At 46.2% G+C, this 13,427-nt stretch overlaps 1 protein-coding gene across 3 annotated transcripts in view; it reads right to left on the reverse strand.

Annotated features, from left to right (window-relative positions):
* UBE3B (ubiquitin protein ligase E3B) overlaps positions 1 to 13,427 on the reverse strand; it is a 30,143-nt gene that overhangs the window by 11,710 nt on the left and 5,006 nt on the right. For all 3 annotated transcript variants that reach the window (XM_081836502.1, XM_081836501.1, XM_081836503.1), the window contains 10 exons: positions 12,503 to 12,585; positions 11,789 to 11,894; positions 11,143 to 11,263; positions 9,983 to 10,160; positions 9,535 to 9,704; positions 6,827 to 6,994; positions 5,638 to 5,809; positions 4,724 to 4,842; positions 3,115 to 3,229; positions 2,637 to 2,736 (listed from right to left, as the gene is read on the reverse strand). In XM_081836502.1, coding sequence (XP_081692628.1) covers positions 2,637 to 2,736; positions 3,115 to 3,229; positions 4,724 to 4,842; positions 5,638 to 5,809; positions 6,827 to 6,994; positions 9,535 to 9,704; positions 9,983 to 10,160; positions 11,143 to 11,263; positions 11,789 to 11,894; positions 12,503 to 12,585 — 1,332 coding nt within the window. The remainder of the gene's footprint in view (positions 1 to 2,636; positions 2,737 to 3,114; positions 3,230 to 4,723; positions 4,843 to 5,637; positions 5,810 to 6,826; positions 6,995 to 9,534; positions 9,705 to 9,982; positions 10,161 to 11,142; positions 11,264 to 11,788; positions 11,895 to 12,502; positions 12,586 to 13,427) is intronic.

Genomic DNA, 13,427 nt, shown 5'->3' on the forward strand with positions numbered 1-13,427 from the left:
CAGGGGCCCCGTGACAATGGTTCAAAATAATATTGATTTGATCTTGAAAGATTTACAAGGAGTCCCCGAGATTTCGACTGCATAGGGGCCTCCACAGGGTTTAATCTGGCACTACCTGGTCACGCAGGTCCTGGCCTGCCACTCTAATCACTAGGCCACACTGGGCAGGCCCAAGGGGAACGCACTACACTAGTGGCCAAAATTGTGGAAACCTTTTGGAGAAAGTGTATTTCCGAGGTTTGATGGCTCATAACACCCCCATTCTTTTAGTAATACCATAAAATTATGTATCAATGGAAATATAATTTAATGAAGAATGCACTGCTACCATGTTTGTTCAATTACCTGTATTCCATCAAAAGTGACAGCCAAATAACCAGAAAAAAGGAGTGTTTAGAGAGCCAATCAGGTGTCATCTTGTTCTGGCAATGATGGCTCATAACACCACTTTTTTTTGGAGTAGTATCATAAAATTATATATCAGTGTAAAGATAATTAAATGAAGAATGTAATGCAATAACTTTTATGAAGTCTTATTTATTACAACAGCAGTCTAAAGAAGAAACGTTAAAAAATGAGATATACAAAAATTCTCACGTCAGTTAATACTTAGTAGGGTAACCTTTAGCCTTCCCATGGACTGAACCATGTTTTTTAGTTTTGTAGCTGTAATAACATGCAACCAAGATTGAATTATTGTCACTATTAATTGGGTTTTATTGCTGGGTTGCTTCTGACTAATATGTTTCTTTAGTCAGCTCCATAAATTTTCGATTGGGTTAAGGTCTGGGCTATGTACACACCCCCATGTATAATGTAACACGCCCCCGTGTATAAGGTGCCCCCTATTTTTGAGGACTCAAATTTAAGAAAATGGGGAGAGATGACCCAGAGTTGTTGAGCACTGTTTTGAGGAGGATTGCCCAGAGTTGTTGAGCTTTTTTAGGGGGGATTGCACAAGGTTGTTGAGTTCTTTTCGGGAGAGGGGATCACTAACCCAAATGACAAACGCAGCAGCAGCCAATCTGAAACAGCACTTGAGGCACCCACCAATCACCAACAAAATGGCCACTCCTGCTCACGGCTGCAACCAATCACCCATCTGTGTATAAGACGACCCCCGGTTTTTAACATTATTTTAGAGTAAAAAAACCTAGTCTTATACACAGAAAAGTATGGTACATTCCCATTAATGACACAAATTCTGCCCACGCCTTTTGCTGTCATACAACTCCAAATCATAACACTAACTGGGTGTTTCACAAGTAGGATGTAAATCTTCTCCGATACTCCTCCTCACCTATTTCATGCCATCACTACCAAGCAAGGGGATTTGGGTCTCATCACTCCAAATAACACTGTCCCATTGTTCCGCTGTCCTGTTATCATGGGTTTTAGACATGTTTAACCTTTTTATCCTTTGTTTGAGAGATAACAATGGCTTTTTCTTTGGAATTCTAACATTTAGACCATATTCCTGCAGTCTGCACCAAACAGTCCTTGCACTCAACTTCACAATACAATGCACCATGTCATCTTTTATACACCCAGATGATTTTATTCTGTCATGCAGACACAGTCTCTCAATTCTTCTATCATCACTTTTCCTGCCTTTACCTGCCTCTTCAAAAATTTAGAAATGCCACCTTTTGTTAAGTTTCCATCAATTTTTCTTCTAATTTCTTCATAACTGTAGCCTTGTTCACTTAATAGTACTATTTTACTTCACTTTCTGGGTGACCAGTCAACTCTTTGCACCATTTCTTTAATTTTATTACTTTTTACAAGCTCACTAAATGAAAGAACAAAAAAAAACAAAAAAACCCCCAACCAACTTGATAGCAATCACATAACACACTGACAAATCTCCTCCTTATTTATGTTGTAATAAATAATCCTTTATAAAAGTTATTGCATTACATTCTTCATTTATTAAATTATCTTTCCATTGGTATATAATTTTATGGTATTACTAAAAAAGGGGGAGTGTTATAATCCATCAAACCTCGGAAATACACTTTCCCCAAAATGTTTCCACACTTTTGGCCACTAGTGTACTTGGGGATGGTCTGTAGCTCAGTGGTCCACAGGACCTGCTCTGCAGGGTGAAGGGAAAGACCCTCCCTCTGCCCAAGACCCCAGAGAGAGAGGCCAGAGGGCAGACAAAACCAGGCCAGGTTATGGAGAAGGTGGGCTGCAGTTCTGTGCAATGAACAGAACCATCAAATCAGATGGGCGTGCATGAATTCAAAGGAAAAGAAAGGTTCTGACTAGACTATAGCAATAACTTCCTGGTGGTCAGATCTGCTGGACAGGGGAACGGACTCCTTTGGAAGGTGGTGGACTCTCCTGCACTGGAGGCCTTTAAACGGAGGTTGGGTGGCCACCTGTCAGGGATTCTTCAGTTGCGCTTCCTGCATTACAGGGGGTGGGGACTAGATGACCCTTAGGGTACCTTCCACCCCTTACAACCCTGTGCTTCTATGAATTCGCAAGAGAAGAGCATCTGGGTGAGAAGACCTGTGCTTCATTCATATTTTGATTCTAAAACGGGGCCACACAATACTGCCTTGGAGCATCATTCCCACAATTCAGCAAGCTCCTCCTTTCAGGCTCCGGGCTCAGGCTCCACTCACATTTTTGTGGGGGATGATGTGGGGAATATACTGCAGGACCAGCTGGGCCCGTTTCCGGTCTTTATCAAGCTCCTGGAAGAGCAAACTCGGTTTAAGGTCCCTAAAAAAAATAAAACAAACATAAATGTGGCAGGAGGTTTGAAAGTCCTGAAAGAAACAGGACCAGCCAGTTGTGAGTGGGCAACTTCTAACAGGACAGCTCTTGGCAGAATCCATCCTGCAGCAGACCAAGGCCCAGTGCCAGCGCAGAGCTAGGCTGAGCTGGTTCTGCTCCTACCTCTGCCAAGGACTCGCTTGCCTGCCTTGGTCAAGTCACTTGCAGTCCCGAAAGTGTTTTTAAAAGGGGGAGGCATAACAGTAAACTTGAAAAAATGTTGTAAGGGCAAACAGACCAGAGAAAGGCACCAAACACCCTAGACTCAGATTATGACAGGGTGGGTAGGAATCTGGATTACTCCGTTTGGAAGCAGGTGCTTACTTGCGCAGCCAGTGGTCATCTGGAGCAAAACGCCGGCGGCAGTCTCGTTCGTACAAGACCATCAACCAGCCGTGCACCGAATGGAAGAGCTCCAGGGTCTCTCCTTTGGCACTCTCTGTAACAAGGAGGGGGAGAGAAAACATACACTGCAATAAAGCCGAAAACATTGTAACCCACAGTGGAAAACTCAACAATAGAAAGCGGGACAGCTGTGGCCCTCCAGATGTTACAAGGCAGCCAGCATGTCCAATGAGCAGGGAGGAAGGCGAGACCAGAACATCTAGGGAGCCACAAGTCCGCCCCCCGGCCCCCCACGAGCAAATGAAAACTGGCCCCTGCCTCTGACTGGCACTAAAACATTTTTGCAGTAATCATTGTATTTGTAAAGCTACATGCCACAACAAAGAGAATACAACATTCAGAGCAGGGCCACAAATTTGGCTCTTAATTTCTCGGCAGCAAGCACAAAAAAAGAAATACGCAAGGTTACATTATTTTCTTTGTCCAACAGTGAAAACCACACAAACTCACTTGATATAAAGAAAATTTCCCCTGCAGCTAAACTCAGACAGATGATTTTCATGATGATCTTTATACAGACACTGTAACGTCCTCTATAACCATTTTACCAGGCATAGGCAAACTCCGGCCCTCCAGATGTTTTGGAACTACAATTCCCATCATCCCTAGCTAACAGGACCAGTGGTCAGGGATGATGGGAATTGTAGTCTCAAAAAATCTGGAGGGCCAGAGTTTGCCTATGCCTGATTTTACAAAACACAGAGAAATGCTGTTCCAAAAGCAATTTCTTAGAGCAGAAAGGCAGAGGGCATAACACCAAGTTTTTGTTCTGTGAAAGCAATTCTATGTGGAGCCAAAGGAATTGACTCCAAATAGTTTGATTTCTGATGGTCTTATAGAATTCATTTCGTAAACCTGAAGGAGCGTCTCCACCCCCCTTTGTCCATACTGAGATCCAGCGCCGAGGGCCTTCTGGCAGTTCCCTCATTGCGAGAAGTAAGGTTACAGGGAACCAGGCAGAGGGCCTTCTCGGTAGTGGCGCCTGCCCTGTGGAACCCCCTCCCAGCAGATGTCAAGGCAATAAACAACTATTTTACTCTTAAAAGACAACTGAAGGCGGCCCTGTTTAGGGAAGTTTTTAATGTCTAATGCTGTACTGTTTTTAATATTCAGTTGGAAGCCGCCCAGATGGGCAGGGTATAAATAATAAATTATTATTATTATTATTATTATCATCATTATCATTATCATTATCATTATTATTATTAGCTTGCGCCCAGTTCTCCAATCTGTTAAGGTCATTCTGAATTCTGTCTTCTGCAGCATTAGCTCCCCCTCCCAGTTTGGTGTAATTTGCAAATTGCATGAGCAACCCCTCAATTCCTTCATCCAAGTCATTTATAAAGACATTGAACAACAACAGACCCAGGACAGAACCCTGCAGAACCCCACTTTTCGCTTTTTCCCAGGATGACGAGGAACCATTAATGAGTATTCTTTGGGTCTTAATAATCTTTGGGTCTGTCTTAATAGATGGATGAAAGCCTAGAAAATCTCAAGGAACAGGTAGTTAACCAAAATCACTTACCCACAATTCCATCCCAAATCATCTTAAACACAAAAGAATTCAGGAAAGATGAGATTGTGATCAGCTCTTCCAGTTTGAAAGAGATCTGCTCTTCGTAGACTTCAATGTCGTCAAGAATTCTAGAAGTGGGATAGGGGGAGAAAAGGAACAGTTTTCCTTTGTCTCACTGTGGAGAAGGGGAGGAAGAAGCAGCCAAGATACTTCGCCCAGTCCATGCTCCCATACCTCTCTAGCTTGTGTGAGCCAGAGGAGCATTGGAGCTTCCTTAAACTGCTCAGCTGGGGGGTGGGAAGCCTCCCACTGCTCAGCTGAGGTGGCCCCCATACTTCTCCAGCTTGCAAGAACTGCTGGGGGGGGGAGGCTTTCTCAAAGGCACAGGCAAGCAGGCAGGCAGAGCCCAAGAAAATCCTCACGTGGAACCTTCTTAGGCCCCTTCTGCACCCTCCTCCCACCCTAAGCCCTCCTCCCACCGCAAGCCTTCAGGACAGGTCCAGGAACAGAGGGGAAGGCGCGCAGCTTCTCCTCTCTTCCCGGGGCTTGCGGTGGGAGGAGGGTTCATTCAGCATTCTGAATGTTGGCGGTGGGGAGGAAAGCCCTCCTCCCGCCGCAAGCCTTCAGGACAGGTCCGGGAACAGAGGGGAAGGCGCGCAGCTTCTCCTCTGTTCTCGGGGCTTGCGGTGGGAGGAGGGTTCCCCGCTGTCCCTGGAGATTTCCCTATGGGCTTTCGTCTTGCGAAGCAAGCCCATAGGGAAATTCGTCTTGCAAAGCCGCTAAAAAATCGGAAAACCCTTTCGTCTTGCGGGTTTTTCGTTTAGCAAGGCATTCGTCTTGCGGGGCACCACTGTGTGTGTGTGTGTGTGTGTGTGTGTGTGTGTGTATATATATATATATATATATAAAATAAAATAGCCTACGTGATGAGATGCCGGGAGCAGTCGCAGAAAAGCATCAGCATGGCCAGCAGCCGCTTGGACTCCTCGGTGTCGTTGCTCAAGCACTCCAGGAAGAGTTTCAAGCCGCCCTGGGGGCCCAGCTCACAGATAAAGGCCCACAGCTTGGGCAGCAGGTCGTCCAGGTAGGTCAAGCCTAGGAGAGGGGAAATCCACAAAGGAACCGGCCCCAGGAGGCCAAACAGCTCTCCATTAATTGTTTATTATTATAAACAATATCTCTCATTAAAGACACACACAGAGCGGCAATGAAACACAAGCTTCTAGTCCTCAAGGCTCTGGGGAAGCCTAGTAGAAAATCAACCATGAGGAGGAGGATGTGGGGAGAGGGCGGGAAGCAGGCAGGCACAGCAGGTAAGGCAGAAAGGGGACCTGTGCCTTTCCTCTGGCCTTCTGACCCTGCTCACCATGGCAGTTTCAGCCGCTGCCTAGCAAAGTTCAAGGTGCCATTATCTGCTCTTCTAGAACTTGCACCAGGAGAAAAAGCAGGTGGGGGTGGGAATTTGTCCCACATCAGGTATCCAAAAGAGAGAGGACTGTATATTTCAGAACATTCCCATCCTAAACAGGCCAAGTTGATCTCCAGAGGGTAGGACTCGAGCCAGTGGATTCAAAGAACAAGGAGGTTCCAACTAAAGATTAGGAAGAACTTTCTGAAGCTAAAAGCCATTAAGACATTGGAATGGACCCTCTTAGGAGGTAGTGTCAGATGGCTGCCCATCAAGGATTCTTTAACTGGGACCCCTGCATTGCAGGGGGTTGGACCAGATGACCCTCAGGGTCCCTTCCAACTCTACAATTCCACGATTCTATGTTTGCTCTGAAGTGAGCTGTATTGACTGTGATGAGATTAATGTTCAACATTAATGTTCAGCATGATTAGGACTGGACGCTTGGTTCAATTTAACTATAAAAAAGCAGCGTGAACAGGTGAGAAGGGGCACTCAACAGGCTGCGCTGGCTGGGGCTGATGGAGTTGTGCCCCCAAACATCTGGAGGGCTCCAGGTTGGGGAACATTGGTCCTAGTAAAGCCAGCCTTAGCAGGGAGGACTGTTTCAAATTAGCTTTACCTGATGACCAGGTCCCCACTTCCGTCAGGTACCCCCAAACTCTCCCTGCTTCCTCATCCCCTCCATTGCCCCCTCAACCAACCTGTGAGAATCTGCAGCCGGATCTGCGTCAGGGTGGTGAGGGCCATCTGATACAGGACACAGATGCTGCAGACCTTCTGCACCTCTGCCGAATCCACCCTCTTGCCCCCGACAGGCTTAAGGATGTTGCGGACAGATGCGGATTTCTGAAAGGCACGCTTGAAAAGGTCTAATGGGAAATGGAGAGGGTGACAGTCAGACGGAGGCACCCCAAGGAACCGTGTTGAAGGGGACCTTCCCACTCAAATGACTCCCTCCCTCCTAACAGCCCCTTCCTCCCATTGTTCAGATTTGGATAACCAGTGTTCGAAACTCCCATTGTTCTAGGCGCATTTTGCAACAGGGAATTTCATTAGCACAAGCAGCTTCTGAGCTCTGGGAGCAGTACTGCACCTAAAATTTCAGATTAAAACTGCAGAGTGGAAGGAAAGGGGGACTTTTTCTGCCTCCCCACTTCTAGCTACTCTCTGAAGACTGGAAAAGAGACGCTCTTAAGAATATTAGGGAGTGGGTAGGCAGTGGAAGGACTAGGTAATGTGAAAAATGAACATAATATTTTAGCTGCAGTTCATTCATTTTCAGCTTTTTATTCTTATAAAAAAGTGTGCCTACACATTCCGTTGTTGCACCCATAACCTGGGTTTAAGGTGCCATTTAGCTCCTAGCTTTCATATCTCAGATTCTAACACTGTGGATAACCACTAGCAAACAATTCTCATGCTGGAAAGACCCCAAAATGGTCAAACGCATCATACGTACTAGAATGGGTGGGGGGCAAACTTTAAAGGCTTGTGGGATCCAGGGATTAAAAAAAAAAATTATATTAAAGTGGATGGAGTGGGAGTGAAGCCAAATGCAAAACGGCGGCTCCACTAGCAGAGCCATGGGTTGCCCTGTAAATACAAGCACAAATCTACATCTGTGACTTTGATCCACGCTTAAGAGCATCACCGGGGCAAAGGTCCTTTTGCTCCTCCTGCTGCTGCTATTAAATGATGAGGAATTGGAAGCCCTTCCTAAACTCCTGAAAGTCGTCCTGAGATCTACCTCAATCTAGGACCAGCCACTTGCCCGATGTTGTCAGACAATAACTGCCCTTGATCCCTGGCCCTCAGGTTGTGGTGGCTGATGTGAGTTGGAGCACAGCAGCTTGGGGCAGACAAGCATTGACAATGTTCTCATCTTTAACCTCTCCCTCAAAACCTCTCTCTCTATGAATGTAGCTTGTCTCATCCCACATATGCCCACTGTTGGAGGTGCCACATAATGACATAATGCTCATTCTTCCTTTGCAAGAAATCGAACTTTTACTGTGTGCACCCACACTCTGAAACTCCCTGCCACCAGGCAGCTGCCTTCAGGGTACTCTTTTTGGTACCTGCTAAAAGCATTACTGTTTAGACAAGCTTACCTAGGTATGCGGAACACTGTTTTAATATGTTTTCAGCTTATGGCTGATTTAAATTATTATTTGAATATTTTTAATAGCTGTTTTCAACTGTCTTTTCTGACAAATTCTTTTTTTAAATTTTTTTTAAAAAACGACTTTGAGGTTTTTCTTTACTGTTAAGCAGTATATAAACTTTTATGAATATATAGCAAACCACCTGGAGGTTTTATTACTATTAAACAGCGTATAAATGTTGTGAAGTAAATACCTCCTTCACAAGCATCTTTCCACCTGTAGCTCCAAATTTTCCAGAGCTCAAATCTATGGAATTCTGTGCCTAGAGAGGCTTGCCTGGCCCTTTCCTCACTGACTTAATTTTTTTTGCACCAGGCTTTTAAAACCAGTTCTGTGCTTAAATTGTTTTTTTTTAATCATATGCTTTTAAAATTGCTCTTTTTTCTATTGTTTTATGCTTGATTTTTATTCTGAGTTGATTTTATTGTTTTTCTATTTTACTCTGAATCCCCTCTAGGAACTGTTTGAAGGGAGAGAGGTAAAAAGAAAAGAAAAAAGATATGCTCCCATATGCAACTGATAGCAGGAAGGGAACTATTTTTGTCCTAAGCTTCTGCACTGTTGTGTTGTGGGCTCAGCCTTGTCCCAAAACTGAGAGGGGATACAATGCCCATATTCCAATACCAGAAGGACTATCCCATGGAAGATGGAGCAAGTTTGCTTTCTGCTGCTCCAGAGGGGGGGATCTGAACCAACGGATTCAAATTGCAAGAAAGGAAATTCCAACCAAACATTAGAAATAACTTTCTGTGGGTAAGAGCTGTTTGACATTGGAACAGACTCCCTCAGAAGGTGGCTTGCTCTCCTTCATTAGAGACCTTTAAACAGGACGGCCATCTGTCAGGAACTCCTGCAATGCAGGACTAGTTGGACTAGAAGACCCCTTGGGCCCCTTCCAACTCCACAATTCTAGCGTTCCATGAGAACAGTGAGGCGCAGCTCTCACCAAGAGGGATCCTCCAGGAAGTTGTTCCCTGACCCAGAGAGGCCTGTGCAAAAATACACAGGGGAAACCCTGCTGGTTGGGTGTAGCAGAGGAAAAGGCCCTCAGCAGGAGCCGTGGCGCCCAAGGAGAACCAGCAGAAGTCTGCTAGGCCTCCCAGGGTCAGGGGCTTTTCTAAACTATTCTAGATGCAAAACTAAAATTAAATGGAGCAAAAAATAAAAACCCCAGCCCAACTTTCTCCAGAATAAGGGTCAAGGATTGAAGCCTGAGAGGGCCGCTGGGCTCTGCAGCCACTCACTCTTCATGGGCAGGCTGTTTTGCGGAGATGTGGTCGGCACTGGCAGGCGAGCTGCATCCTGGTTCTCCAGAAGCTTCTTGCTCAGGACGTCACTGAAGAGGATGCGGATCAGGTGGGCGCCCCAGAGGTGCTGCAGCTGCTTTGTGAGGAGAGGCATCGACTCGTTCAAGCTAGGACAGGGGAGGGCAGACCAAGGAAATGAGCCACAGGACACATGGCAGGGAGGGCTTCATGGTCTAGGTGACCAGCAAGCAGAACTGTCTGGAATTATCAGCAGCTCCCAGGGCTGGGGTGGGGATTTCAGGCAGAGAGAGATCTTTCCTATCAGCTGTGGTGTGATCCTTTGAACTGATGATGTAGGGGAGCTGGTGCATAGGTTGGGTCTCCTCCCATTGATCTACGGACCCTCTTTCCCCCCCCGCCCCTGCCCACCAAGAGTGACGCTTACCCGTAATCCACTGTCTGGGAGAACCAGCCAAGCACAGGGTGCCAGTGTGTGAGGTTGGACTTCTTCTGAGAAACGTACTTCTGGCAGTAGGAGAGCATCTGAATCAGGACGCTCACAAAATGGGCTGTCTCCTCCTCCAACACCTTGTCATTCAAGGAGCCCAAGTAGACAAGGTTGCCTGGAAAAGAGCAGCAGCAGCAGCAGCACTTGAACTGACGGAAGAGGGAAATAGCAAGGAAGGGGAGCCTCAAGAGCTGGGAGACAACTCCAAACAACCCAGGAAGGACAGAGGATACTCAGTGACCATCGAATGCTGACAAACGGGAGGGGGGCAGGCAGGGGGGGGGGAGGAGAATCAAATGAAGTGGCTGGAATCCTTAGCAGGGAATAGCTGGTTGCCAGTGACTCGTTTCTTGTTTCTGTAATTTCTAAACAAATTTGCATGTTTTGTTCTTCTTTGTGCTATGCCAAGTGCCTCGGTGTAAAAAGGTCACAGAGGACCTTGTTCATTATGCTCCCCAGGGTCCTCTCTATAAAGATCCTCGTGAAAAAAATGTACCCGAGTTTAGCCACATGAAACGTTTTGTTACATCATGTGAGTTTGGAGGATAAGAAAAACTATTTTCCCTTGCCTGTTTCTTTATTTGCATTGGATGCTGGGAAATTAAAAGCCAGATTTGTGGCTCACATTTGACTGTCTTTTATGGCTCACATCTAAGTTGTCCTCCAAAAGATGTCTGAACTAGCTCCATATTTGCACTGGCACTGATCCACGGCACTTCCCATAATACTAAGCCCTGCGACCACAGCCCTTCAATCACATCTAAGCAAATAAAATTGTCATTACTCCTCTGCCCTCTGACCGTGGCAGTACCTTTGGAGCTACACCTCTAGCTTTTGATAGCTCACCAACACACTGCCCACGTGGCATATCTTCACTGCCATAAAGGAACAGAAATTTGATTTCTAAAAATATTTTTGAAAATTCTCAGGAAGCATCATTTTACAGCCACATTTCAGGTGGCCTTGTGCTGCCAACACTGCAGAGGTCAAGTGCATCCTTCTGTGTGGCCTCCCCCACAGAGACGCTCTAGCCACACAGCTTTATTCATATATCCTTGGCCAGGGGCAGCACTAAGAGAGGAAGCAGCTTTGCTTACCTAGAAGGCAGAGCGTGTGGCTCCCTTCTAAACACACACAGACGTCCCTGCACAGCTCTTCGCGGCTCAAGAACAGTATGAATTTGCGCAGGAGGTCCTGCGATTCTATCACTGCCAAACGCTGAAAGGAAAGCGAACTTTTTATAGCTTTTATTTAAATACACTTGTACCTCGGCTTGTCAGTCAAACACAGTTCCCAAAGCATCTTTGCTTTGATTCAGTCAGTAAAACAGTGTTGTGATGCACTCAAGTAGTTTTACCTATGCCCAAGTTAGGAAGAGGCAAATAAAGTTCTATTTTCTCTCCACAGCAAAGTACAAACACCCATTTTCCCACCAACACTACACTATAATATTCTGCCATCCTCAGCACCTCCATCTAAACAGGATAATAATAATATTGGCCTCATGTTACAGGTACGTTGTAAGAATGACAGAGGTAATATAAATCAAGGGTAGATGAATCTGTGGCCAGTGGGCCAATTCTGGCTCACAAAGCCACTTTCAATGGTCTACTAACCCTCTGCCTAAATTGGACACCTCCTCCCCATCTAGCACAGCAGCACTGTGAGATCTTAGCAAAGCAAAACAAATGTGCCCCCTCCAATAGTCTGTCTCTCACTCGCGCCATTTGAGAGATCGCCTACCTCAGGAGTAAGCGTAGCAAGATGGGTGACTATAGCAGGCACGGATATGATGTGGATCAAAAAGGATCGTAAGAGATTGTCAGAAAACTGAGCTGCAACCACAGGGCTGGGGAGAGAAAAATACCGTAAGGGAGGAGAGAAGAGAAGCATACGTTTTCTGCACACGGAGACAAGAACAGCCACTCCCGTAGTTAGGAAAGCAAAGTCTTAGCAAGAAAGACAATGACTCTGAAAGTACCTTTTGGGGGATGTTTGGGGGCTTCCCCAAAGAGGCATCGGCTGGCCACTGTGGGGAAGAAAATGGTAGACTAGATGGATGGGCCCCCTTTGGCTTGATCCTGCTGCAGGGCTCTTCTGATGACTCAAATGTGTGCTTCATTTTTCTCTCTCAACATATTTTATGAATTTAATTTTTAACTCCAGATTGCAGGCATGTTCCAAAGAACAAGTTCACCTTGGAACCAGCTCCCTGCTTAGCAAGTTACTCTTGCACTGGCAAGTTATTCAAGTCTTTCTTGAAATGGGGAAAGTTGTGGGTTTACAACAGAATTGATGAAATAATGCCTCCCTGACTGCCATAATAAAAATAAAATCCAGAGGAAGGGACTACTCACTTGTAAATTCAGGGTGATGCAATGGGGAAGAAATAAACCCACACATGCATTTATTTAAAGCTGCTTTCCTGAAGAGTAATAACTTGGCCTATTGACTTACCGCAACGCAAGAGAAAAGACTGCCGTTAAAGTGCCTTTGGAGAGGGAAGGTCTTGACCTCGCCAAGCCATTTGTCAGCAAAATCTGAAAAAGAAGAACGAAGAAGCTGAAAGGATTGTCAAGAATTGTCAGTGTGCTGCAATAAATGGTACCTCGGTTTTCAAACAGATTACTTCACAAACTATTTGGAACCTGAACACTTCAAAACCGGAAATGAGTGTTCCGGTTTTCAAACTTTTTTTGGAACCTGAACGTACTGAGTTTGGGGGTGCACTTCCGTTTTGAGTGCTACACTTCCGCTGCCCGCTCGCTTGCCACCCGACCTGGGCTTCCCTTATTCAGCGCCGGCCAATGTAGGTCTTTCAAGACCGGTGTTATGTGGTCTCAGCGGCCGCCCCCAGTCACCAGTCTAGTTGGCGCATTCTGGATTAGTTGTAGTTTCCGGGTCACCTTCAAAGGTAGCCCCACACAGAGCGCATTGCAGTAGTCCAAGCAAGAGATAACCAGAGCATGCACCACTCTGGCGAGACAGTCCAGGGGCAGGTAGGGTCTCGGCCTGCGTACCAGATGGAGCTGGTAGACAGCTGCCCTGGACACAGAATTGACCTGCGCCTCCGTAGACAGCTGTGAGTCCAAAATGACTCCCAGGCTGCGCACCTGGTCCTTCAGGGGCACAGTTACCCCATTCAGGACCAGGGAGTCCCCCACACCCACCTGCCCCGTCCCCCCAAAACAGTACTTCTGTCTTGTCAAGATTCAACCTCAATCTGTTAGCCGCCATCCATCCTCCAACCCCCTCCAGACACTCACACAGGACCTTCACTGGTTCTGATTTGAAAGAGAGGTAAATCTAGACCAGCATCCTGTTCTCACAGTGGCCAAGCATATCTTCATTATGGGAAACAGGACCCTCCTACCGTTTCCAG

The sequence above is a fragment of the Podarcis erhardii genome (assembly GCF_964252035.2).
Source record: "Podarcis erhardii genome assembly, chromosome: 13".
Lineage (NCBI taxonomy): Eukaryota > Metazoa > Chordata > Lepidosauria > Squamata > Lacertidae > Podarcis > Podarcis erhardii.